The following is a 25,107-nucleotide window of genomic DNA, read 5'->3' on the forward strand; positions in this document are numbered from 1 at the left end:
GGAGCAATGGCTCACGCCTGTAACCCTAGCACTCTGGGAGGCCATGGCCGGGAGGATTACTCAAGGTCAGGAGTTCGAAACCAGCCTGAGCAAGAGCAAGATCCTGTCTCTACTATAAATAAAAAGAAATTAAATGGCCAACTAAAAATATATAGAGAAAAAAACATTAGCCAGGCATGGTGGCGCATGCCTGTAGTCCCGGCTACTTGGGAGGCTGAGGAAGTAGGATTACTTGAGCCCAGGAGTTTGAGGTTGCTGTGAGCTAGGCTGATGCCATGGCGCTCTAGCCAGGGCAACAGAGTGAGACTCTGTATCAAAAAAAAAAAAAAAAAAAAAAAAAAATATATATATATATATATATATATATATATATATTTCTCTGAAATTCAAACTTAACTGGGAATCCTGTATTTTATCTGTATTTAATCTGGTAACCCTACCCAGAGAGCTTTTGGGTATGTGCATTCAAATTTCATTTTCCCTGGGCGAGGGAAGAATATTCTCTATTAACCCCCTATCATGCCACAGAGAGCACAGAGAACACAATGAGAGTCAAAGCTAGCAGAGGTTAAAATCTCCTACATGCTTTATTGGACTTCAAAGAGTCTTATGAAATAACAAAGAAAACCCATGTGAGGGTGCCCAGGGGGTACAAGGCAGTCTACAGACTAGCACCCTCCTAAGACCAGCCCCAGGTGCACCCACCCCAGGCCCAAAATGGGATCCCAGGAAAAAGGCATGGCAGGGAGTGGGGCAGAGGGAAAATACCTTTATAGCCATAGCAAAAACAGGTAAGGGAGAGAGTTGTCTAGAGAGTAGGAAGGGTGAGGGGAAGTCGTCACACAGCCGCCTTCACCTACACCATCTTCCTTAGCCACCCCTTCCTCAAACTGGGTGTGTCTTATTTTGAGCCTCTGGCCCAGGCTATAAAGCAACATGAAAATGGCATCTGACATGGGGAGTATGCAGTGTAGGCACTTGGGAAATTCAGGAGATTTTTTTTCTTACTTTTAGCCTATTTTGTCTTTTGGTTCAGAAATATGACAACATCCTTGGCCAAAAGCTCCAGGGCTCCATGAGAGCCCTGTGTCCTGGCTATGGCTCCCCTGAGCAGGGGAACCAATTGTCCTGAGCCCTAGGAGTACTGATGCTTGAGGAGCTTTGGGGCAGCACCTCTTAGAGACAAACCCTCCTGCAGTGTGGGGGAGCAGGGGTAACAGGGAGGCAGGGGTGGGTGGGAGAAGAGAGAAAAGGTGATTGCTTTATAACCCACAGCTCTGGTATCCATTCATGCTCCAACTGAGAGAGGTCTCCTGATCTATGCCCTAGCCTGGCCTCTGTTCAAAACTCTCGTGGACTGTTCTCTGGAAATTAGCTTCACTTCCCCATGGACCCTTGGAGGCCTGAGTGAGCTCTAAGATGAGGTTCCCTCTGACCCATAATATCTCCAAAGAACAAATTCCGAAGAGTAGGCCCTAGGCCCTACACACATCTTGAGAGAACAGAACCATTGTGGGTGTGGTGGAATAGATATGAGACAGAGGTTTCAGAAGTCGTTCCTCCTATCTTCCCTGCAACTGCTAGGGGAAGTTGGGAAGTGGTGGGAGGGAGGAGCCTGAAAGCAAGAGACAGACAGAAACAAGAAACCAAACCTCAAAACTGGGACAGCAGAGACAGAAGCTGGACCCCAGATGTGGAGCTGGGAGCTGAGGGGACAGCAACTAAGACATGCACTGAAGTGGAGAGGGAGTGACAGCAGCAGCCTATGGTTGGGAGGGAGGCAGGGCAGGCAGGCCATGGTGGTCAGTTAATAAATAATGATGAAGGACCCAAGGATGAGGGAAGCAGGTATGTACAGTGTCCAGGCCTTTGGGGCCAGCCGCTCCCATGCCCTACTCTAGGGGCTAGATATCTTGATGGAAGGGAGGGAAGGGGAGGCAAAAGACCCAGAGAAGGACAAGCTGTCCCATCACTGCCACCCCCATCCTGCCTACTTCTTAAGAGGTTTCTTAAAGATTTTGAGGGGAAACTTCTTCCGGCCTGGGCTGGAGTCTGTCTCCTCGCCAATAGAACCATTATCCTCCTCAGCCACAGCCTTCTTGCCAGCCAGGTGGGGAATACGTGTGTTTCTGCTGGCTTGCAGGGCTCGGCTGTCCCCAACTGGGGATGGCGTGTCTGGGTCTGGAGAACTGGGGCTGTGAGAACGGGAAGAATCCAGAGGTGGAGAGCCACCAGGTGGGGCTGAGGGGCTCAGCTCCATCAGGCTATGGGCCTTGTCCAGCCCATGGTTCAACGCCAGTACTGACTTCTTGGCCAGGGCAGGGCTGTCAGGTAGTTTCTCCACCAGAGATCCTGGGTGGACCCCCTCAATCAACCGGTGGCTGCCATTGGAAGTCATGGTATTAAGAGGCTCATCTGCAGCACGGCCCATCTGAGGAGGTTTGGGGGTCATCCGCTGGCGGTCACTCATGTGGAGGGAGGACTCCGAATCGGAATGGGTCAAATCCCTGTAAGACATAGGGCAGAGAGGAAGAAAGGAACATATACAGGATAGGGATACGGGAAAAGTTGAAAAGGAGAGAGGATCCACATGAGAAGATGGACAGGATAGGAAAACGGGGATAGACAGCATGGCGGGAGAGAAATAGGATGAACAGGCAAGTGGGAAGGAGAGAGGAATAAGGAATAGAAGGAAGTTGAGTAGGCCATAAGCACAGGATAAAAGAGGAGGCAGGAATAGGAATTGGGGATAGATTGAAGAAGAGACAGGGAGAGGAGAGTAGAATTGTAGAGGAAGAAAAGCAAAAGGAAAAGCCAGTAGAAATAAGAAAGACAAGGGGATAAAGAAGAAAGAAGGGGAAAAGTGATGGGGAGAGAAGAGACAGACAAGAAACAAAAACATGTCATCATACCATCATATGTCTGTCAAAGGGCTTTCCAATGCCTGGGCCCCACCACTGCTAAATACTCAGGCTCTGAATTGGTACAACGATAGGTTTAAATTCCACAGGCATCTTCCACAGTAAAATCTATGCTTTCCCATAGCTGGCTAGATTTCTTAGGACTCAACCCTAAGCTAATACAGAACCTACATACTGTTCTGAGTCACCATTTTCCATGCCTTCCTCTCCCACTTACACCCTGAGATACATCCAGTCTGGGCCAGGCCCCAAGGGAACAGGGCACATGCAGTCAGTGGACCTGACCCAGGCTGGGGAGGTGAAGTTACAACAGCCTTGCAAACAATCCCTCACCCACCCAAAAGACCAGGATGCTGCCTCTTCTAACCCTCTCACAGGATTCAAACGAGGTCACAGACAAGTACTGCAGAGTTCAAACCATAGTCTGTGGTGACAGCAGGAAGGGCGGGGTTTCTTTCAGAGCTCTGATGACAGGGAGAGCTGTCCCTGTGTAGGGAGGCAAAGGGAAGACAGCATGCTGGCCTTGAAGGAGTACTGGTTCAGAAGAGCTCTGTATTCTTCTGTGTGATCTTGGACAAGTCATCTAACCTTGCTGGTCCTTAATTTTGGCCCAATGAAGATAATACCAATTCAGTGATCTTACAAGACTGGAGGATCAAATATGTTGGCAAAGCACTTGGAAATGTAGAAAGTATTGTGGGAATGAAGATGATGAGGCCAGCCAAGCTGGAAGGCCCATTTGGGAGCCAGTCACAAGAGGCTTCTTTGCAAGGCTGAGTTAAGGAGACATGCCACCGCACACTGAACATGCACACACACAGGCTAGTCCAGGAACCTGAGACTCTTTAAGGAAGGGGCTGGCTATCCCTATGTAGACCAAGAACCAATTCCGGATGATACTCCTCCTGCCTCTACAAACAAAAAGGTAGATATGGGGTCCCCTGCTAGTCCTGAACCCTCCCTCTGCTTTCTCAGAGGCCTGAGAACCCACCGTGAAGGCAGAGGAAAGGGCTAAGGGAAATATTTAAATGTCAATCAGGAAGTGCCATGAGTGAGAATGGAAAGCACTACAGGACCTAGAAAAAAGGCTGAGGTCCAGAAATTAGAAAGGGCACCAGGCTGCTGAAATAGGCAAAAGCTCATAGTTACTCATAGGTTCAGTTCTCCATAGGAAACAACTAAGCAGCCACCCTATGGGCCAGTACCTTCCTGGACTGGGGAAAGCAGAGAACAAGTCTAGCTCTAGCTTCCATTCTATAAATACTGTTTCAGCTACATACTCTAGTGTGTATAGATATTTGGTCTCATATTTGGTTTTATATATCTGACACTGTCTTTACGTCTATCTAAACATGTCCTGGTTTCTCTAAGCCCCAAGATGATCCTCTCCATATTCTACCTTCTCCACACACATATAAACTGAGAAAGGTGCAACCACACGGATAAAAGGGACCCTCTCAGCTGAGGAGATGAGGATCTAGGAGCCTACCTTTCTAACACCAAGGAAGAGAAGTCAAGAGGTTGGGGTCCTCCTAGCCTCACTTCTCCTGGCCCAAGATCCATCTGGTCTTGATTACCATCCTTCTATGCCTCCCTCATCAACTAAAAGCTGAGACTGTCAAAGAAAGATAATTACCTGAGAGCAAACCAGGGGAGATATAGGAAGGAAAAGGTCCTCAGAGGCAGGCTCAACTTCCCTTCCCAAATCATTGAGACCAATCAGGCCATGGGTCCCTCCCCAAAGGCTGGGCTGCCTTAGACTCCCACCAAGCTACTGACCTTACTAGAGAGCCTGTTTGCCTTTAGAGACGATCCTCTGGTGCATGGTGCAAAAGAAAATTAAGTAGTGAACAGGCTAGGTGGATGCAGGTACCTCCCACCCTTCCTTCCCACAGCCCTCAGCTTAGGCCTTGGAACAGGAGATTCACAGCATCCCCTATTTTCCCAACCCAATTCACTCCTTTCCATCTGCATTGGAAAAGACAATCTCCCTTCCTAAACTTTTGGATGAAAATGAAAATGAGAGTGAAGATGAGCAGCTCTGCTGATTAATCCTAGGAAGGGCAGTCCCTTTGTGGAAGAGACAGGAAAAGCCCTCAAGGATAACTATCCAAAGGCTTAAAGAGCAGGGCTAGAGAAATGGGTATCCAAAATGAAGTAGAACCAAAAGGAAGCAACAGAGTAAGCAGGCTACAGCCAAGACCAGGTCTGGGCCATGGCCACCACTTCAGAGATGAGTACTTCCAGAAGGGAAGGACTATCTGAGGGTCCCCTAAGCTTGTTCCAGGCAAGGTAATGGCTACTGCCTCTGACCCAAGCTTATTGTCTTGGGTATTAGTCCCTACAGCTGCCAGATCAGGCTGTGGGAGAAAGCCTTCACCAGTTCTTTTCCAGTACACTTATTGAGACCACTGGAAGGACAAAAATATCCAACAGAGTGTCCTGGAATGAAAAGCCAAGTTCTAGTTTGTGCTCTGCTTCTAATTAGCTGTGGGACCTGGAGGAAATTACTTAACCTTTCAGAACCTTAACTTCCTACTCTGAAAATGAGTACTTTAATACCTGACCCATCTATAAACTTTTCTTGTCCCAAACTCCCAAACCTGTGTCCCCTCTTCTGTTCCCTAATTCCTTGAAGGATACTATATCCATTCAGTCACTCAAGCTAGAAACCTGTGTGTCATACTAGATTCCTCCCTTTCCTTCACCCTCACAGCCAGTTACCAAATTAATCATCTCCTTTTATCCCAAGACCTCATTACCTCCTCCAGTGGTCCACAGCAATAACTTCCAAATTGCTGTAGTCTTCCCCTTCCTTCATATAGACCACTAAAATATTATTTCTAAAATGCAAATCAGACCAATTCACTTTGTTTTACAAACGCTTTTGCAGTTCTCCGTCTCCTAAAGGATAAAAGCTAAAACCCTTCACCTTTCAGAGCCCTTCATCATTCTAGCCTCATCTGCTTCTCCTTCCCACCAACACATATCCAATGCTCTAATCACAAATATATCATATTCTCTTGAACTTCCATGCTTCTGCACCTAATGTTTCCTCTGCTTAGAATACCCATTTTCCTTTCCCTTCACACAGGATGTTAGCACAAGTATCGTCTCTTTTGTGAAGCATTCCATCCAGGTACACATTGTTAGTCACTCCTTCCACAACACCCCATAGCACTTTACAAATTGTTCCATGATTATTTATGTATCTCTCCCAGACTAGACTGCAGTTCTTGATGACTGAGATTGTATCTTTTCATCTGTGAATCCACATGCCCAGCAGTCTGGCACAGAGTAGACATCAATAAATGTTTGTTGATGGAGTAAGGAAGTGGGGGCCCCACTGAGATAACAAATGTGGAAAAGCATAGTTTAGGCAAAAGTGCTATAGGATCATGAGGGAAGAGGGTTGTTACTCATTTTAAGAGTCAGCAAACCCCAAACATAGAAGGGAAGAAAGATGTGGAGACACAGGCTGACCTTAAAAAGGAATCCCAAAGCTGGGAAAGGACAAGATGAGAAGATTCCCCACCGTACACACACCCCAAGCAGCAGCCAGCAGGCAGAGAACAAGGTAAAAGCAAAAGGGAAGGAAGGGGAGAAAGAAAGATAAGAGAGAGACAGCTGATACCCCAAGCTCTCTGAATGCCCAGGCATCACTGTGGTGCTGTCAGAAGGGGGTGGGTCAGTGTTGGGCTCCATCTGGAGGAAATAGGAAGTGCTGTGGTGGTGATAAACAGGGTGGACATGGGTGGTGGTGGTGGTGGTGGTGGAGGAGGAAGAGGAGGAGGAAGAAGAAGCAGAGGCAGATGGAGGGCTGGTCCCGTAGCCTTCAGAACTGAAAGACTGTCCAGATGAAAGGCTGCGCATTCGCCGCAGAGACACCCGGCTTGTCAAGAAGTGGCCAGCCTCTCCCTCTACCAACCTCTGAGATCCCAGGCCATGCTGTGGCTCCGTAAGGCGCTGGCGGACACTGCTCTGCAGGCTAGGGGCTGCAAGGAGAATGAAGAAAATGTGAGAAAGGCCATCCCACTTTGGCTGGCAGGCAAACGGACGCCAATGGAAAATGCCTGCTGGAGACCACTCTGGGCCCTTGATGCCCAATCTGGAGAATGGGCACCTCCTCCCAGAAACCTCCCACCAAGGGTCCTGAAAGGAAGGGAAATTGAGGATGAGATGCCTGGGTCAATTTTAGTGGCAATTCCAATGGAAGGAGACCTAAGGCCAATGTTGCTATAAAGGGAGGTGGCAAGGCAGTTAGTGGGTGGACACAGGCAGGGCACGGTAGGACAGGGGCTTGGGACAAGGTCCAGGGGAGCACTAAGAAACAGCCTTTTTGTAGAGCCAAGCTCAAGAATTAATTCACAACTCAGACAAGAACTTATACACAAATATGTTCATCATTATTAATAACTGTATGAAAAGTAAACAGTTTACTTTTTATTAATAATTGAATAAAGTAAACATAAAGGTAGAACAATGGGAAAATGATAATACAGCCAGTTTCTGGGAGACTGTAGAGCTATTAGAAATGCTTATAAAAAGACTTTAAGAACATAAAAAAATGCCTATGAAATGCTCAGGGTGGGCTGGGTATGGTGGCTCATGCCTATAATCGTAGCACTCTGGGAGGCCAAGGTCAGAGGATTGCTTGAGCTCAGGAGTTCGAGACCAGCCTGAGCAAGAGTCCCCGTCTCTACTAAAAATAGAAAAATTAGCTGGGCATCATGGCATGCACCTGTAATCCCAGTTACTCTGGAGGCTGAGGCAAGAGGATTGCCTGAGTCCAAGAGTTGGAGGTTGGAGCGAGCTACGATGATACCACTGCACTCTACCCAGGGCAACAAAGAAAGACTATCTCAAAAAAAAAGAAAGATTCTGTTTGGTTCTCTGGGATAAAAAAAAAAAAAAAAAAATGCTCAAAGTAGACCACAAAATTATTAATATATGTAATAGCCTTGAGCTTTACAATACAAAACACTAGAATCTGAAACTAGGACTTGTAGCTTATAGCTGTGACCTTGAGCAACTTTTCTGTATTTTAATTCCTAATTTATAAAATACTGCAGGATTGTTCTGAGACTTCAAGATAATGTCTTTAATGTACCTGACACAATTCATGGCACTGAACAAATGGTAGTAGTTATCAATATCTTAACTACATAAAAAAAATTTCATAGACAAAAGACTGAACGAGAAGGTGCTCAAATATGGTGGAACTAACCTTCTTTAATGCTAATATTTACTCTTTTTTACTTTCCAGATTTCCTCTACTAAGCAAGTAAACAACAAAGAATCAGCTCTTGAGTCACTGCTTGGAAATTGATGGCCACCATTCCCAGTCAATGGGTACATGGGCGCCATGTAACTTGGGAATGTGCTAGTGCATCCTCCTTGGGGTAACTCCCAGCTCCAACTGAAAGGGAATGAAGGCCTTTGTTTTTTCTCCTCTACGCTGATAGATGGGCTGCCCTGCTCTCTCCCTAAAGATGGGAGAAAAGAGTAGATTACACGGGTGGCAGCGGCTCTGGAGGGGCCTCCAGGGAGAAAGCACAGTTCCACAGTGATGGAGAGTTAGGGAGGCAGGGCTTCTTCAGCTTCTTCACCACTTGGTGGTGTTCAAGGAATGAAAGGGAGGCTGAAGAGGAAAAGGAAGCCTGAAATAGGGAGAGGAAGAGGGAAAAAGAAGGGGAAAACTGGTAGGAAAAGGGAGAAACATGAAAAAGAGAAAAGAGAGGGGTGATCCTTCCTTCCCTCTTTCCCACCTAGCCTAGCTGGAATAAGGGTGACCAGGACATGTGTAGCTGGGCTTAAAGGAGAAGCCTAAGCCTTCCATCACCATGGGTGTTCTCTCTCCAGCCCTGGGCTGAGCAGGCTGATTCTTCTCACCCCCAAACCCTTCCCTGTAGTTAGTAGGGACAGTGCTCAGGGATAGAAGGAGCAGGCAGGGGCATGAGGCAGGCAGGAGAAGGTGCCCATGGGGTAGGAGTGCTGGTTTAGTCCCAAAAGTCAGAAAAACAAAAGCCCCAAAGGGGCTCCTCAAACCAGGGTATTTCCAGAGGGACTGATCATCCGAGCCGGCGGATGTTGAGCAGAGAGAGCGGTCACTGAACCTACGCCCCATCAGCCAGGCAGCATCTAGGGTCAACAGCCAGGCCAAAAGGAGAAGAAAATCTGATTTACGGAGAAGCCTGACCATCAACAATATGATATGGGAAGGGCTGGGAGCAGGGGGTGGGTAGCTCAGAGCTAATGAACCCCCCCCCCCCCACGGTCTGGAGAACATAGGAATCTTTAGATCAGTAAGTCAGTATCAAGCTCGGCCTGTCAGTGATCCTAACCCGGTTAGGCCTTTAAAGTTCTAACAAGATATCAGATCAGGGGGAAAAAGAAGCTTAGCCAGGGGCAAAGTACTACTGACAAAGTTTACAAATAAACTCTGTCTAGAGTGGGAATCCAGGTTTATTAAAGAATCTAGCCATCCAAAAATGAGCCTCTAACCCAGCCCCAGCCTTCTGCCAACTCCCCTGTACTGGTGGGGTATGGGCCCAGGACAGTAGCTTTACCATAAGGCCTATTTACCTAAAATAGCCTCTGATGCAAAGAAAAATTTAGCTGTGGGCCAGTAAGGGAAAAGCCCCTTCATTCACTGAAAAATTCCCACAGAATATTATCTCTTTCAGCTCTGCTCTACTCAACTCTTGTCACTTGCAGGGGAGAGAAGGGAGAAGGGAGACCCAAGACACAGGGTGGGGAGGTCCGAGAATTCAGGTGGGAAGCCAGACATGCTTGTGCAGGAGATCCCTCCTGGGCAAGAATGCCTTTCCAGGTTGGAGGATTTAGAACTATATCTTTTTATGGGACTATTGCTTCATGGGGTCTCACATAGAAACACAAAGAGAAACATCATTCTATTCATCTACTTTAGCAATTAAGAATGAGGAATACAAAATGAAAATTAGTAGGTTCAATAAATAATCAAAATTAATGCCATTTTTACATTGTGAATCACTAAAGGAGATTATTTTTTATAAAGGTAGATGGAAGGGAAAGGGAGAATAAAGAGAAAAACAAAGTAAAGGGAAACATTTAACACAATAGACCTAGACGGGCACACAGAGCATATGACAAGGCAAAACTACTAAAGGACAACTATAAAGAAATATCCTAATACAAATTGTGCTTTATTGACCAAGGTCACAAGTTAAACTATCTTCAGATATCTGCCATATCTCCTGTTTAAGCACAACAAAGGCCACAGACTTCTCAACCCGTGCATCAAAGGTTCCTTCCCTCATCCCCACCAAAGAGGTCACCTACACTGCATGGACAAGGGAGACACAATCTCCTCATCCATGTCATCCACGTCGTCAGTCATGATGAAGTGGGCCGGGTTGGGGCGTGTACTGCCCATCCAGCTGGGGTCTATGTTGAGGGCAGCCACCAGTGAGTGGATGCCAGGATTATTGACAATCTGGAACCCACAGAGGATCTCGATCTGTTGCCAGCGGTGCAGGCGCTCCCGCAGTGCTGCTGTCACCTCACTCAGTGCTTGCCTGAAGACAGAAGAAAGAGAATTGCAGGCATGGACTGGCTGTAAGCCCAAAAAGAATGAGGCCTCTTCTTAGAGGAAAAAGTTGGGGGGATATTTGTAAATAAAAAACACAATAAACTCATAAACTTAAGAGCAGGGTAGGAACTGGATCAAGGCTGGGGCAGGAGAACAGAGCTGTCCCTCCACCAGTGAAGAAATGGAATTGGAGCTGGAGGCCCTGTACACCCTCAAATTCTGAGGATGGCCTGGACGTTGCTAGAGTGGATAACTGGCACTACTTACTTAGCCGTTAGGATTTTGTGATCTACATCATCCAGGGAAGAGCTGTGGGCCACGTGAAAGGTGCCAAAGAGTGTGTTTCTCTTCTTTTTTATCTTCTCAGCCTGCAAAGATGAAACCCTCAGCTTATAGAGAGCAGGAAACAGAGGTTGGAAGAAATGAGAAAGGCCTTCCTGTGGCTAGGTCCCCCTCCTAGCACAATTTAGGCTGCACAAGAAAAGGAAGAAGAGGAAAAGGGAAAAGGTGGGCAAGGGAAGGAAAAAAGGGAGGGGGAGAAAATAGCAGAAATGAGGGAAGAAGCAAAGGGGCCACTGATAGCACCCTAGCCCCAGCAGGACCTCTGTCTCCATGGCAGCCTGAGCTGGCCAAGCTTTCCCTCTACCTGCCTCCACTTGCTTCATCTTTCCCAGAAGACAGGTAGGAGTACCCCCACACCCTCATTCCCTCCTCCAGAAGCTTGATGATATTATCAGGAGTTGCATGTTAGGAAAAGAAACAGAACTCACCACCAGGATGTATCTTCACCCAGTGGGAAGGACAGGGAGAGGAGAGGAAGAAGGGCAGATAAAAGGGAGGAGGGTAAAAAGGAGAGAAGAGGGCAGGAGGAGGGCAGATCTCACCCCCTCCTTGGCCACCAGCAGCTGCTTCTCAGCATTTTGCTTCTTGATGTTGTAGTACTGCACCTCCACCTCATGCGTCAGCTGCAGCCACTTCTGAAGGGCCTCTGGAGCATACCATGAGCTGTGTGATTCCAGCTCCTTCTCTGCTTTCCTCAAGGCCTCCCGCACCTGCGCAGCCAAGAGGATGTGAGTCCATTGACAGCTACTGGGACCCTCTCCAACACTTCTGTATGAGGTTGCAGAATTCAGAGTTCTTATCTGCTTTACAACTCTCCCAGAAGGGAGAAAGAGTAAGAATTATCATCTGTATTTTTATACTAGGAAGCAAGCTCAGAGAAGGAAATTAGCCTACTCAAGGTCACACAGTCAATAGCATCTATCAGAACTCAAATGGAGATTTTCCTTTTTTTTCCACTTCTTTTTTTTTTAATTTATTAATTTAATTATTTTCCATTCTTTTTTTTCCTCTCCTATCATCAGTAGTGACCTATCAAATGGAGACTTTTTTTGCTCCCAGACTAAAGGCATTCTTTTCCATTACATCAGCTGACTCTCCTGGTAATACAGCCAGTCTCAGCAATCTTCCTGATCTCTTCAGGAACAGGTCAGCTAGTGAATCATTCTCTTACTGACCACCTGGGTCTGTGCTTATACGTCAAGACATCACAATGTCACAAAAAAAAAAAAGAATTGGGAATTCGGAAATCTGGTTCTGGTTCCTGGTCTATCACTCAACTGGCTATGTGACCCTGTGCTTCCTAAAGCAGATCTTAATTCAGTGTGAAAAAGAAATTTCTCCTATGCAAAACCAAACTATCAGTGAAGGAGTGATATCTCAGGAGAAAGTGACTTCCCTATCACGGGAGGTATGTGAAGAGCACCTACCAGAGAGACCTGAAATATTATTGCTGCTCCAGAAGGGCATTGCCCTGAATGCTCTCCAAAGTCTTCTCTAGCCCAGACTGTGTCTATGATTCTCACTGTAAGTAGGGCAGGTAGGCTTTGAAAAGTACTCTCTACAATGTAGGAAAACAATGAGTATGCCACACCTAACATGGGCACAGCCAACAGAGGCCAACACATGAAAGGACCAATGTAAAAGCAGAAATCTCACTGACCTCTATGTACAGAGTAAACAATGAAGTAGACAGTCACAAAGCATTAAAGTGTAGAAGACCTGAAAGTATATACAGACATTATATACACTAGATTCTTTGCTAGCCCACCGAGGATATCAGCATAAGTGATCCTCCACTCCTCCACCTGGACAGTGACCTTCAGCTGGTCAGAATCCCAGAGAACAAGGATTGAGAACAGTCTCATTATCTCCCACTTTAGCTTAGAAACGAGTATCCTATAGCAAGCCTGAGGAAGATTAGACAGATTAGGAAGGCCTTAGCTAAGGACAGAACACCTTTATTCTTTTGAGAGTGCCAATCTTCACTTGGTTTATGCTCCTTGAAAAAGAAACTATACAATGGCCATTCCTGGTTTTACAGATTTTAAATGAAGAACAGATACCTTAGAGACCCATATACCAAGTCTGAAAACTTACAATCAAGTTCTACATTAAAAGCAGTTAAAGGAACAAGATACATTTAGAATATGAAAAAAGGGAATAATAAAACAAAACAAAAATAAATTAATTAATTTAAATTTTAAAAAAAAGGAACAGGATACAGTAAGAAGGGAAGAATGGATGAAGAAGAGAAAAAAGAGAGTAAATAGAGAGAAGTGTGGTAGTCAGGGAGGCATACAAAGGGGTTGGCCTACCAGGCTCAAAAACTGTTTATTTAATGAGAGAAATAATCACAAAACAGGAAATGAGGGAGATCTTGGGGGACAGACAGACACATCTTGCCACACACAAGAAATAAATGCCTGAAGGAGAAGAAGACAACAGATGGGCAAGTCAGAGTTCACTAGTCCTATTCTTTTATTCTATTGTTGTGGTTCTCAACCTTGTGACATATTGTAATCATATAAAAGAACTTTAAAAATACTGATATCTATGGCAAGAATCCCATGGAAGTGAAAAAAATAAAAATTAAAAAAAAAAATACTGATACTGGACTCTAACCCAGAAATTCTGACTTCAATGATTTGAGGTATTGGCCTGGGCATTAAAAGTTTTTAAAGGCTGAGCATGGTGTCTCATGCCTGTAATCCTAGCACTCTGAGGGACCAAGTCAGGAGGATTGCTTGAGGCCAGGTTCAAGACCAGCCTGGGCAATATAGCAAGACACCAGCTGCACAAAATTTAAAAATAAAAGTTTTTAGGCCAGGTACATGGCTCATGTCTGTAATCCTAGCACTTTGGGAGGCTGCGGTGGGAGAATTGCTTAAGGCCAAGGAGTTCAAGACTAGCCTAAGAAACAGTGAGACCCTGTCTCTACAAAAAACAGAAAATTTCACTGGGTATAGTAGCACATAAGTGTAGTCCCAGCTACTCAGGAGGCTGAGGCAGGAGGATTGCTTGAGCCCAGGAGTTTGAGGTTACAGTGAGCAATGATGATGCTACTGCACTCTAGCCCGGGCAACAGAGCAAGACACTGCCTCAAAAAAAAGTTTCTAAAAGCTCTCAAGGTCATTCTAATATGCAGCCAAAGATAATAAACAATGACCTATATGTTTTAAAGTGTAATCACCTGACTTCTACTTCTCAGTAGGCTGCACTAGGTCAGGGCAGAAGAACAATTCTGATCCAGCACAGTATCTGGAAAAAGCTGCATAAAGTATGAAAATTATGTTTTCAAAGATATCAGAGAGCTGCAGAAGCAATTAGGAGTAGGTCAGCAGTTCTCTAAGTGTGATCCAAGGACCCCCCCAGACCTTTCAGAGAATCCATGAGATCAACACTATTTTCATAATAATACTAAAACATTATCTAGGCTGGGCGCGGTGGCTCACGCCTATAATCCTAGCACTCTGGGAGGCCGAGGCGGGCAGATTGCTCAAGGTCAGGAGTTCAAAACCAGCCTGAGCAAGAGCGAGACCCTCCTCTACTATAAATAGAAAGAAATTAATTGGCCAACTAATATATATAGAAAAAATGAGCCGGGCATGGTGGTGCATGCCTGTAGTCCCAGTTACTCGGGAGGCTGAGGCAGCAGAATTGCTTGAGCCCAGGAGTTTGAGGTTGCTGTGAGCTAGGCTGATGCCACGGCACTCACTCTAGCCTGGGCAACAAAGTGAGACGCTGTCTCAAAAAAACAAACAAACAAACAAAAAAACATTATCTACCTTTTTTTATTTCCGTCCTCTTAAAACTGAACTGTGGAGTTCTCCAGAGGTTACATGATGCGTGAAATCATAACATATTGAAATAGACGCTAATATAAGAATCTAGCAATCTGTTAAGACAGACATTTAAAAGATTTGCAAAACTGTAAAAAGTCATGCTTTTCATTAAATTGTTTTTATTTTGGAAAATTTTGTCACTTTTCATAAAATATGTTATTTGTATTAACATATAAGGGGTTTAATATAGTTATTTTAAATGAATTAATATTTTTACATTTTCTCAGTTTTAATTTCAGATAGGATAAATATCAATAATATTGCCTCCATAAAAATGTTCTTTGAGGCCAGATACGGTGGCTCATGCCTGTGATCCTAGCAGTTTAGGAGGCTGAGGAGGGAGAATCACTTAAGGCCAAGAGGTCAAGACCAATCTGGACAATGTAATGAGACCCCATCTCTACAAAAAAAAAATTTTTTAAATGCTAGGCAAGGTGGTACACACCTGTAGTTCCAGTTACTCATCAGGTTGAGGCAGGAGGACCCTTGAACCCATGAGGTCAAGGTTACAGTGAGTTATGATCACATCACTGCACTCCAGCCTAGGCAACAGGACAAAGCCCTCTTAAAAAAAAAAAAAAAAAAGTGTTCTTTTGAGGTCCTAAAGTTTTTAGATGAAACAGGTCCTGAGACCAAAAAGTTTGAAAACTACTGGACTAGACAGACTGAAAATCCAGAAAAGGAAAAGCCTTTCTAAGGTAAGTTGACATTTGCCAGTCATTTTCTTCCCTGGAGGCACTGATGATTCTAAATGAGAGCTGAAAAGGCTTGGCCCATGCAGAAGGACTGCACTTGGGCACAGAGAAAACAGCCTAGGATATGGCAGGACTCAATCTCTCATAGTCTTTCAGGGAGAAAGAAATCCACCAGCTCTCAATTAAAATGGCGAGGAGGGACATACCAGAGAAACTGTAAGGGCTATACCAAGTCTTACTAAAACTACAACCCAGTCCCGATGCAGGTCAATCTGATTGGCTTGAGGTGATTGGCACCTCAACCTACATACCTCACACAAGAAAGGGGGAATCTCATCTCTGATGGAAGATAAAATTATCTGGAACCTCTATTATTTTATACACAGTGTCCAGCATTAAATAAATTAGTACACTTAATAGGCAGGAAAATGTAACTAATAACAAAAGGAAAAAGAGAAGCAGTCCAATAAATGGTCTAGATTTAAGTGTTACCACAGGGACTTTAAAATAATTATGATTGATATGTTAAAGAAAATATAAAAGAAGATAGACACAACAGATAAAAAGATGGAAAAATTGGATAGGGGACCAGAATCTATAAAAGAGTAAAATGAGTGTTCTATAATTGAGATATGTAAATGCTAAAAAGAATGTATTCTGCAGTTTTTAGTAAATGCTCTATATATGTCGATGAAGTCAAATTTATTAATAATGTTTTAAAATTTTTTACATCCTTACTTATATTTTTGGCTGAATATTGAGAAATGTGTATTAAAATCTCTAACTTTGATTACAAATTTGTCTATTATCCTTTTAGTATATTCAACTTTTGCTTTATATATTTTTTAACTATATAATTAGGTATATCCAAGTTAAGGGTTATTATAGATTACTACTGAATTCACCCATTTATCATTATGAAATATCCATTTTTGGCTCTAGTAATACTTTGTGACCTAAAGTATACTTTGTCTGATATTAATATATAGTTAATCCTGCTTTGTTTTGCTTAGAGTTTGTATTATACGTCTTTTCTCATCCTTTTACTTTTAACCTGTTTTGTGTCCTTATATTTAAAATGTGTCTCTTTTAAACAGGGCATATAAATTGGGTTTTGTTTTTATCCAGTCTGACAAACTTTGCATTTGAACTGAATTGTTTAGTCTTTTTAGACAAACCAAGTTTCAATAAGTTTCAAAGGACTGAAACCATATAGCGTATGTTCTCTGACCATAGTGAAATTAAACTAGAAATGAATAGAAAGATAACTAGAAAAGTCCTCAAGTGCTTGAAAATACAAGCAACATACTTCTAGATAATCATGGGCCAAAAAAGAAAACACAACAGAAATTAGAAAATCTTTTGAACTGAATGATAATGAAAATATGAAATATTAAAACTTACTAAATGTAGATAAAGCAGGGCTGAGATAGAAATTTATAACTCTAAATGCAGATATTGGAGAATATTAAAGATTTAAAGTCAATGATCTAATCTTCTGCCTCAAAAAGCTAGAAAAATAATGGCTGGGTGCAGTGGCTCATGCCTGTAATCCTAGCACTGTGGAAGGCAGAGGTGGGAGGATCACTTGAGGTCAGGAGTTCGAGGCCAGCCTGAGCAAGAGCAAGACCCCATCTCTACTAAAAATAGAAAGAAATTAGCTGGACAACTAAAAATATATATAGAAAAAATTAGCTGGGCATAGGAAGCTGAGACAAAAGGATTGCTTGAGCCCAGGAGTTCGAAGTTGCCGTGAGCTAGGCTGACACCACAGCACTCTAGCCCGGACAACAGAGCAAGACTTAGTCTCAAAAAAAAAAAGCTAGAAAAATAAGAACAAATTAAAGTCTAAAAAAGGAGGGCAGGCACAGTAGCTAATACCTGTAGTCCTAGTACTCTGGGAGGCCAAGGCAGGAGGATCACTTGAGGTCAGGAATTCGAGACCAGCCTGAACAAGAGCGAAACCCTGTCTCTAGAAAAAATTTTTAAAAATTTAGCAGGTGTGGTGGTGTGCACCTGTAGTCCCAACTACTCAGGAGGCTGAGGCAGAAGGATCACTAGAGCCCAGGAGTTTGAGGTTGCAGTGAGCTACGATGACATCACTGTACTTTAGCTGGGGCGACAGAATAAGACTCTTGTCTCAAAAAAAGAAAAAAAAAAGTACAAATCTTCTACACTAAAAAATACAAAACATTGCTGAAATTTTAAACAATCTAAATAGGTGACAGGATAAATAAATATGCTCATGGATTAGAAGAATTAGTTGGTTAAAATGTCAATGTTTCCCAGATTGATCTATAAATTTAATGCAAACACAAGAAAAATTCCAGTGTTTTTTTTTTGGAAGGAAGGAGTCTCTGATTGATAAGTTAATATGGAAATGCAAAGATTCTCAAATAGCCAAGGCCATCTTGCAGAAGAAAAAAGATGGAGAACTTGATGACACTACCAAATAATTGGGCCTATAATAAGACAATGCTGTGCAAGGATAGACAAATAGAACATAGAACAAAGATTCTTGAATAATCACCTTACATGGGAAAACAAGATCCTTGACCACATACCTCATATCACATAAAAAAATTAATTTTAAGTAAACCATATCCCTAAATGTGAAAAGTCAAGCAATAAAGGTTCTAGAAGAAAATTTAGAAAAATATCTTGGGGGTAGAGATATTAAACAGGAAACAAAAAGCACTGACCATATTTTTTAAAATAACTAAATCATTAAGTCTTCATTAAAATCAAGAACTTCTGTTTATCAAAAGACAATATTAAGAGTAAAAAAGCAGGCCACAGGCTGAGAGAAAATATTTGCAATATACATGAATATATATTGACAAAAGACTCACATACAGAGAACATATAAAGACCTCTTACAAATCAAAAAGAAAAAAACATACAGCCCAATTTTTAAAATGAGAATAGATTTTCACATCAAATGGCCAATAAATTTATGAAAAGGTATTCAATACTATTGGGGAAATGAAAATTAAAATCATGAGATACCACTACATACCTGCCAGAATGTCCAAAATTAAAATGCCTAAAAACACCAAGGTCATAGATCAACTAGAATTCTCATATATTGCTAGTGGCACTATAGATTGGTATAAACACTTTATAAAACTGGCAGCTTCTAATAAAACTAAATATATAAATGCTCCATTATATATAAGACAGAAATGAGTACTTGTTCCCACCAAAAGACATACGCAAGAAAGTTCATAGCAGTGTTATTCATAAAAGCCAAAAAAACTGCAAACAACCCAAATGTCTATCAAGAAAAGAAAGGATAAAGAAATTATAGTACCCTCATACAATGGATTATTATTCAGCAATGGAAATAAACCAAGTATCACTACATACAACACGGATGAACTTTCACAGACATAATGTTGAGTGAACAGAAACAAAACACAAAAGAGTATATATTATATAATTTCATTTATATGAAGCTCAAAATCAGGCAAAACTAATCTGGTTTAGAGGTTGTGACAGCAGGTAATTTTTAGATGAAATACTCGCAGGAGTGTAAGGAGCAACAGTGAGCTTTCTGGGGTACTGAAAAAGTTCTGTATCATGATCTGGGTGGTGGTTACACAGGTACATGCACATGTAAAAGCATGCCAACTGTATACTTAGGATTTGTATACTTTATGTAAATACCTCAATAAAAAAGAAACAAAATAACTTATCATCTGTTATCCACCGTTCTTTAAAATCACAGTTGCTGGGAGTTGGCCACCCTCCCAGTGCAAACAAGTCCCAAGGCAGGATTTTTTTGCAACTTTTCCACTACTCTTGTGAGTAAGAGTCTAGTGACTCTGGAAGATAGTCTTTGAGCCATATTTCAAAGTCCTCGCACATGAAACTTTCCAGCCAGACCCTGGGCCCCTGCCCTTTACCCGCCCCTCAAGGTGACCACAAATCTGTAGATTCTCCTACCTGCTCCAACTCTTCCTCAGCATATTTTTGGCGGCTCCGCTCATTCTCAGTACCCTCCCGCAGCTCCCTCAGACGCTGGGCTTCCTGCTTGGCAAGTTTGATCTCATCACGCAGCTTCTTCTCCAGATGGACCTTCTCCACCTCCACCGTGCGGTGCTCCTCCTGGGCCTTGTGCAGCCTAGGGGGCAATGCAGGGAGCTGGAGGAGGCCAGACAAGGGAGTGCCAGCCAACATGCCATGAATCATGGCATCAAAGATGAAAATGAGAGCTCCAGCTCTCAGCATATATTCTCTCTACTCTGCTGACTGGCTCTGACCTAGCTCAGGGCCAATAGAAACTACCTAATTCTTATATTGGCCATCATTTTGCTGCCAGTAATCAAGCTGTGAGGCCAGGTTCTCAGGCATCTAAATCCCTCTTCTAAAGTAGCTCACATAGTAAAATCATAACAACTACTAGTTTACACAGTATTTCACATTTGTCCTCCTAACAAATAACAATATACCAGTATCATTATCAGCCTAGGACATGTGGATATGAAGGCTTAAAGAGGAGAAGTAACTTGAAGAACTGAAACTAGAATTCCAATCTGTGTGACTTCAAATCCCATAATTATTCCCCTTTTATTAGGGTAGCTGGAAGGTATAATAAATTTAGAATACCCTGCAAGCTAGACAAAGATCCAGGAAAACCTAATGGCTGAGATGTGACTGGGGTGGAGGCAGGGGGAGGCCAAAGGAAGATGAGAAAGGAACTATTGAGCTGGATCTCCTAAACTCCCAAGTACCTATTAGAAGCACAAAAAATGAAATTCATGTCAAAGGGGCTGGACAAGGCTCAGTAGAGTCCCCTGCTGTCCCCAGGTCGAGTTCCTTTCCTAAGTATCTTCCCTAGTGGAAAGGATCTCAAGGGTATCAATTCTAATGAAAATCTACTCTCACACCTACCCACACATTCCCTCTGTTCACTGACAAATCCTTCCATCCATCTAAACAAGCCTCCTTCCCTCCTCCCTTTTTTCCTCTATATATCTATATTAATCCATTCATTCATTCACTCACTCATTCACCAAGTTCTATCAAATGAGTACTAAATGCCAAGCCCTGTGTTAAGCCCTAAATATATAAAAATAAATCAGAAAGCTGTCCCTGCCACTAAGGAGCTAGCTCATGATCTAGCCCAAGACAAATAAACAGGTAACTGTATACACTGTAATGAGTTCTATAATAAAGAGATATATATGGTTTGGGGTGAGCCCAAAGGATGGAGTAATTAACTCTGCCTAAAAGGAGTCAGAGAAGGAGAAATTGAGACTAGACCCAGAAGAAAGAGTTAAGAGTTTGCAAATCCCTTTGGAAGACAGAAAGCACTTAGCTATTATTGTCAGGTCTTCCTACCTTAGCAGAAATCACCAAGTTACCAGGAGACCAGGATAGAAGGGGAAAAGGATGATGATGAAGAGTCAAGATATATGGCTTAGATATGATGTGTAGAAAAGAAAGGATATTTGAAAGATGCATTCAAGAAAAAAAGAAAAGAAAGAAAAAAGGATAAACTACAGAACAAGAAGTACCAAAAGAGAAGACCACTTACCACTGAGTTAATTAAGTAGATGAAACAGAAAAGATAGAAGCAAAAATCAACCTCTAAAACACTTCAATTTCAGAGTTCTCAGTGGGTGAGGCCTCAAAAGACATGGTGAAACAAGCAAGGAAGAAAAAGAAGAAATGTTAAGCTGTAAGCTTTCTGCAGACAAATTGCAGTCTTCTGACTGCTTTGCCCCTGGAGAAAAAGGGAGTTGAACCGCCTCCCAGTGAACACCAGATGGTGCTACATGCATAGCTAAAAATAAATCAGAGGCGCCATTTCCTGCCCCCACCTCCTTTGGTTGCGGAGTATCTTCCTTTTACTGTACTGGCCCCTGGCCCAACTTCATGAAATTACTACACCATAGGGATTCAATTCTTCGTTGAAATATTGTCCTCTCTGAAAACATCCTCTTCAGAAAAGCCAACACTATGATATGTCTGTCCTCTCCCTATAATAGGGGGCTCTTTTAAAGCAGAACCAAGCCTGACTCACTGCCATGGTTCCAATAAGGTCTAGTTGGGCTGGAAATCAATAACTATTGGGTGCAGAAATGAGCAAATAAATGTACAATCAAGCACTGCCCCACTCCAAGGCAACAATAATTAGCATTACAATTAGGCAGCCTGGTTGCAAGTCTTGGCTCTAAGCAGTTGTGTAACTATGAACAAGAGTTCAGCCTATTTCTTCACAGCAAAATGGGAATCAAAATTCCTGCCTGCTTCAAAGAATTATCCTGAAACCCAGTAAAATCCTAACTGGAATGTGTATAAACGTGTAACATTATATTTATTCACACAAAATATCAGGAACTCTATAAATAAAACCCTAAGGTGGCTGGCAGTGCAGGTCTATTAAAGTGAGGGACAGGGAGCATGTGGACTCTGGACTCTGGACACTGTCAGAGGTGAATATGTGTGTGCATGCATGCGAGCCTGTTTAGGGTGGGGGACTAGTCTTTGTCTCCCTTCAGTGGTCATTTAGCTTTGGAGGCCCTGGGGAACAGGGAGGGCTAGGAGCTTAGTTTTATCCCCAAACTTGGAATGTCTCCTGCTTAGATTCTTTTGCCTTTGGAATGGAAACAGTACATGTTTTTCAGACAAATGAAGTATGGGGACTGCTGGGATAGCAGCACTTAGCCCCTAACTGGCAAAGGGCCCAAGAACTAGGGGCCCAGCAGTGTAGCCAGAAATCAGCTTAGAAACCAGATTCGACTTTTCCCCTAGAAGCCCAGCCCATGGAAAGGAATCTGGTAACTGCTGCCTCAGTAAAGAGAGCACCCTGAAGGTATCAAAATTCTCAGCTCACTACTTACTGATATGTGATCCTCAGCAAAGCACTTACCCTCCCTGAGCCTTCATTTCCTCAACTCTAGAATTGGAATGATATAGGGCTAATAATAGGACCTACCTCAAAGGGTTGTGGTGATTAAAAGCAATAATGCATTTAAGTACTTAACAATACCTGGCTCATAAGAAATCCTTTCCCTCCAAAGAAAATAGTACCTAGCATTAAAAAATAACAGAAGAGACCAGGCTTCAGTTCTCTTTACATGGATTCCTGCAAAAACTTCCCAACTAGAGTCCCAAGGTTGCCAGAATCATTTTCTAAAGACAGTTTTAAATAAGCCTCCTCCTTTCTCAAAAAAAAAAACAAACAAACAAAAAACCTGCTTTGACTCTATTGCCTTCTGCACACTACTAAACTTCTCCACTTGCATCTTAAGGTCCCAGGGATCTGGCCCCACCCCATATACTCAACCTTAATGCCCAGGACCTCCCTAGCCAGCACAGACCTGGTTCCTAGATGTCAGGAAGTACAGAGATTGACTGACTGGCACTCTCTTTTCACAGATAAATCTTCTGCCATAGTTTCTAAGTCACGTTTTTATTTCAACAGAACCCCAGACTATCAGAGTTAGAAGTCTTCTCCTAAGAGAGCTGAGTGTTCTCCCAGTTCAGCCCCTTCATATTACCAGTGAGGAAACATTGGTAATTCACTGGAAGGGAAAGAGATTTACCCAAAGTCATACAATAGTTCAGTACTTACAAAATTTAAACTCCATACAAGAAAGAACTATGGGCTCTAAGAAGAAATGCTTATGAGGTTTCTTTAGAGAACAGTATACATTGATTTATATACTAAGAGAAGCAATCCAGAGGCAAGTTGTAGGGTAAAATGACAAGTAATGGGAAGTTCAAGATCCATAGCACATTTCTCTCTCTGAAGTTCAGAGGGAGAAAAGATAGAAACAAACTTCTCCACAGGAGGAATAACTGTTCAGGACAATTGGAATAGCAGGAACCTAGGCTCCCAAAGTAGTTTTGGAAGTGCGACACATCCTGGGCAGCTATGTCAGCATAGTCTTAGGGGCCAGGTGGTTCACACTCAGGTGGAAACAAGAGGCTCCCAAGAGCAGGTGGGGCCTTACCTTTCCTGAAGGTCATGCAGGCTCTGCTCAGCTCGGTGTAACCCCTCCAAGTCCTTCATCATCTTCTTCATGTGCTCCTTGGAGTAACGGTTCTGGATATAGGCAAACCAGCAGCCACCCACACCAATAACGATAGACACCACCAGCATGAAGTCCTTGAGGTGATTATGACGGGTCACTGCCAGAAAGGGGAGGGCATGGTGAATCAGGGTGCTAAGTCTTACAGACTCCATTTCTGGAGCCTGATATTGTTCCTGGTATACCAGATCTGGGCTCTATGCCACAGCATAAAGACTTGAAAGGGACATCATAAAGAAGAAAGGACTGCTACTGCAGCCTCGGTCTGAGTTGTGCTGGGGGCTCAGAGGAACCCCAGATGTGGGAGTCAGGGAAAGAGGACAAAAGGGGAGTTACACCAGCACTATTGACTCTCTGTGCATAGCATGTTGCCCTCAGGTAAGGAAGGGTTGGGACTGGCAGGATCCTTGGGCTTAGTAAGGACATGAGACTGATGGAAATCCAAAAGAACACAGGTAGAGCCACTAAGTTAAATGAGGGTCTAGATACCAGGAAAAGACACAAGTTGCTAGAAACTGTATGAAGTTGAGGCCCAGTTTGACAAAACAGGTCACAATCATAGCTCCTCATTGAAAGGCTGAGCAGCAGGACATAGAGATGGTATTAGATCAAAGACAGAGTAGCATATCCTATATCCACTCTGGGCAGGGGAGTTACTTGGTATAGGGTGGTAGCCATGTACATGTTTATTCTAGGCTCTAAGAGAAAAAATTGAGGGTCCTCTAGTGGCCATCCCCTAGCCTCCAGGCAGGTGTACACTTCTAGCCATATTCCAGTCCTCCTACTCCTGTCCTTCTCGTCCCAAGAGGAAATATTTCCATAGGACAGTAAGTTGCCTTTCTTTCTGGAACATATCTGCCTCCTCCATACCCTCTACCAGAGCCTGGGTTACTCTTTATCTCCCCTGTTTGTTAAAGACTTTTAATCTTGGTTTACTGGGGTTTCTCAACTCCAACATTCCCTTTACATTCTTACCAAAAGTCAAAGGTACCCTTGTTCAAATAAGATTCCATGCAAAGAGCACCTTCCCTCTTATTATTTCCAACACTCAAAGTACTTATGGGATATATGTGGATCGGGCCTAGCTATTTCATTTGGTCCCTAATTCTACCTTGTCCATATTGATTTGGAACCACATTCTATTATTTTACCCAACTTCATATTCTCATCCAAGTCATAAATAAAAATACTGAATAGCCAGAGCTAAAGGTAAGATCTAACAGTCACCCCCTCCCTCTGTGGTAATACTGTTTCACCTCTCAGTACCCACGGGATTTCTTCAACCAGTTTTGATTCTGCTTGAATGTACACCCATCCATGCCTCTGCCTTGTCAAATGCATAGAGCTAGAGTCCAGTTATTCTGCCAGTCACATCCATGAGCTACCAAGCTTGATGATAAGAAAATTAGTCTAATGATTTGGCTGATTTACTCTTTGTAGTTCCTAGTGATCATTACTTGACTGTAGGCCAGTGCCCAGCACAGCTTCTACCAGCATACAGAAGGCATTCAATAAAAATTTGGGAGATTGATTCTTTACTGATAAACCTCAAGTGTGATAATATCTCCTTCCCCTTAATCCATATAAGAAAGGGAGAGATAGAGAAAATATAAAATGTATCAGGCACTTCAGGCATCTATACTCGAATTTATACTCACTACTCTATAAGGTAGGATATTAGTATTCCCA

General features: G+C 43.1%; 1 protein-coding gene across 9 annotated transcripts in view; it reads right to left on the reverse strand.

Annotated features, from left to right (window-relative positions):
- Window positions 1-568: 568 nt before the first annotated feature.
- Window positions 569-25,107, reverse strand: part of STIM1 (stromal interaction molecule 1) — a 177,731-nt gene continuing 153,192 nt past the window's right edge. For 3 of the 9 annotated variants that reach the window (XM_076002248.1, XM_012744912.3, XM_076002250.1), the window contains 7 exons: window positions 23,341-23,518; window positions 19,322-19,499; window positions 11,379-11,546; window positions 10,762-10,862; window positions 10,245-10,480; window positions 8,970-9,062; window positions 4,744-6,916 (listed from right to left, as the gene is read on the reverse strand). In XM_076002248.1, coding sequence (XP_075858363.1) covers window positions 6,318-6,916; window positions 8,970-9,062; window positions 10,245-10,480; window positions 10,762-10,862; window positions 11,379-11,546; window positions 19,322-19,499; window positions 23,341-23,518 — 1,553 coding nt within the window. In that variant the 3' untranslated portion in view covers window positions 4,744-6,317. The other 6 variants (XM_012744910.2, XM_076002249.1, XM_076002251.1 and 3 more) reach the window with 5 other exon arrangements.

Source organism: Microcebus murinus, chromosome 4, assembly GCF_040939455.1.
Source record: "Microcebus murinus isolate Inina chromosome 4, M.murinus_Inina_mat1.0, whole genome shotgun sequence".
Classification (NCBI taxonomy): Eukaryota; Metazoa; Chordata; class Mammalia; order Primates; family Cheirogaleidae; genus Microcebus; species Microcebus murinus.